Raw genomic sequence first — 2569 nt, forward strand, 5'->3', positions numbered from 1 at the left:
AATTTAACTCTTTTTTTTTTTTTTTTATGTTTCTAAAAGTACTGAGTTTATTTTAAAGCATAACATCGTTTGAATCTCATGAAACAAAGCCATCTCTTCATTAAACATTGATTTTGGCAAAAAGTAAGACTAGCATACAATAGTTATATATGAAAAAGTAGTTTAAAGTAAGAGGTGTTTGCTTTTAGTAATAAAGTAGTATGAAACTAAAGTACTATATAAATCTACTGTGTTCTTTATTTAGGCCATGTTTCCTGTCCTTTTAGAAGTCTTCAGACTTAATATTTTAAAAGTTGCTGTTTTTATTTGATACTTGTACTTTTTGCTGGAATAGAAGCATAGAAAAGATTCTCACTGCTTAAGGCTAATATACTCATGCAATACATCGTTAAACTGAAATAAGAAGGTAAGATATCTTAGGAATAATAGCATTTATGATTGCAAGTTTTTTTTAAAGGGGCAAAACTACTAAGATTTGTTTTAGCAAAAACTCAAGGGAAACCAATCTTGGGAAATAATCGCCAACTTATTTTATAAGAGTTTTTAAAAAATCTAATCTCTTTGCTAGAGAATGCCATTTTAAGCTTACTTGGCATCCCACTTCCATGATATGCATATGCATATTTCACTGAGACAATCAACTTGGAAATATCGTTCCATCATAGCTGTTAAACAAGGAACTTGTCCACTGAATGAATCTATTGTTTTTTTTAATGTGTAGAAAGGCATCTATTCTGATCACTGCAATATGCAATAAAGGCTACATTTAGAAGCTTGGAAAATCTGTGGCTCAATACGTAAAATTTTCATCTACAAAAGAATGGGAATGTTATAATTACCATAGGAAATTACGGCGTTTAACATATCATAAACATTACCTGCAAGTACTTTTTAAACACAATAATATAGCATCAGAAAGGTACATATTCTTGTTCACTAAAATTAATGAGGCAACGTAGGAGTAAGAGACAGGTTATTTTTCTCTCCCCTCCCCACCTTTTAACATAGGGCCAGAGATACACTTAAGCTGCCATAAAAATGGCAAAAAAGGAGGGAAGGATATTTTCTCTGTAAAAATCATTGGTGTACACAGGACGTTTTGGCAGGTAACAGCACTATGTCTATGATGTCTACTTATTCATATAATTTTATGTTAATATCCCATTCTCCTCACCATAATGCTCAAATTTTAATTTTGTATTCATTTTGAATGTTTGCATGTGAAAACACCAACTAATCTATTATTTCAACATTAAGCTTATTTATTTTGAAGCAAAGCTAATTCCGCTATTTTATAAAAGCAGTGGAGACTCATTTATCAGGACGCTTAAAGCACAGTGCTTAAGGTTCATGCTTGCTGCTTTGCTTGCACTTCTGCTTCCTTTGAACCAGGTGGGGCTGTCAGGCCTAAGAAGGCATACACTGCATTATTTTCTCTGGCTTCAAAGAAGGCATCATAGTCACCTCGGTACTGGCTTTCATTGAAAATCTGAGGCGGCAGGGGGTACCCTGTGGCTGGTCGACTATTTTCAGGTACATTTTCTCTCATCCACTTCCGATTCTCTTCGTTGGCTGCAATATCTTTTTCTTCGAATCCTATTTTGTTGGCTTCTAGGAAACCAAGCACATCCTGCTGTTTCTTCTTAATCGCCGTAGAGCCAGAGGAAGATGCGATATACACACGGATCACCATCCTGGGAACAGCGGCTGCGGTTGTTTGGGTCCTGAAAAGGGCTGTGGAGCAGCTGCAGCAATGGCTGGAATCCAGCTAGGGGCTGAACCTGAATTTAACTCTTTTAGACATCCCATACGAGTGGAAACGTACAGTATTTCTTTTTTCTGTGACTGTCTTTATTGCTCTTATTGTAATGACCTTAAGGTTCCTCCATGTTCTCACATATTTCACAGTTTTCTTCTATTTTAAGGCTGGATCTGTCACATTTTCTTTATCCATTCATCTTCAATGGAAAATTAGATTGTTCGTACATCTTAGGTACTGTGCCGTGTTGCAATACACATGAGAGTCCTAATATCTCTTCAAGATCATACATTTAGCCGGGTGAGGTGGCTCAAGCCTGTAATCGCAGCACTTTGGGAGGCTGAGGCGGGTGGATCACGAGGTCAGGAGATTGATACCATCCTGGTCAACACGGTGAAACCCCATCTCTACTAAAAATACAAAAAATTAGCTGGGCATGGTGGCGCGTGCCTGTAATCCCAGCTACTCAGGAGGCTGAGGCAGGAGAATTGCCTGAACCCAGGAGGCGGAGGTTGCGGTGAGCCGAGATCGTGCCATTGCACTCCAGCCTGGGTAACAAGAAGTTTCGAAACTCCGTCTCAAAAAAAAAAAAAAAAAAAAATCATAAATTTAATTCCTTTGAATACATATTCAGAAATGAGATTGCTAGACTATATGGTAATTGATAGCAGCTGGACCATTTTTCTTTCCCATTGAAAGTGTGCAAGGATTAAAATGTTTTCATATTATTACCAACACTTGTTGTTTTATGTTTTTTATTTGATAGTAGCCATCCTGACAAGTGTGAGGTATTATCTGACATTGTTTTGA

At 36.9% G+C, this 2569-nt stretch overlaps 1 protein-coding gene across 1 annotated transcript; it reads right to left on the minus strand.

Moving 5' to 3' along the window:
- Nucleotides 1-235: 235 nt before the first annotated feature.
- Nucleotides 236-1780, minus strand: LOC120362996 (adapter SH3BGRL). Its single transcript, XM_039467212.2, has one exon. It carries the CDS (start codon nucleotides 1691-1693, stop codon nucleotides 1349-1351), a length of 345 nt encoding a protein of 114 aa, XP_039323146.1. The 5' UTR covers nucleotides 1694-1780; the 3' UTR covers nucleotides 236-1348.
- Nucleotides 1781-2569: the final 789 nt, after the last annotated feature.

The sequence above is a fragment of the Saimiri boliviensis genome, assembly GCF_048565385.1.
Source record: "Saimiri boliviensis isolate mSaiBol1 chromosome 3 unlocalized genomic scaffold, mSaiBol1.pri SUPER_3_unloc_1, whole genome shotgun sequence".
Taxonomy (NCBI): Eukaryota; Metazoa; Chordata; class Mammalia; order Primates; family Cebidae; genus Saimiri; species Saimiri boliviensis.

Coding starts and splice junctions, on each gene's coding strand:
- LOC120362996 (XM_039467212.2), bottom strand. CDS start 1,693: ATGGTGATCCGTGTGTATATCGCATCTTCCTCTGGCTCTACGGCGATT.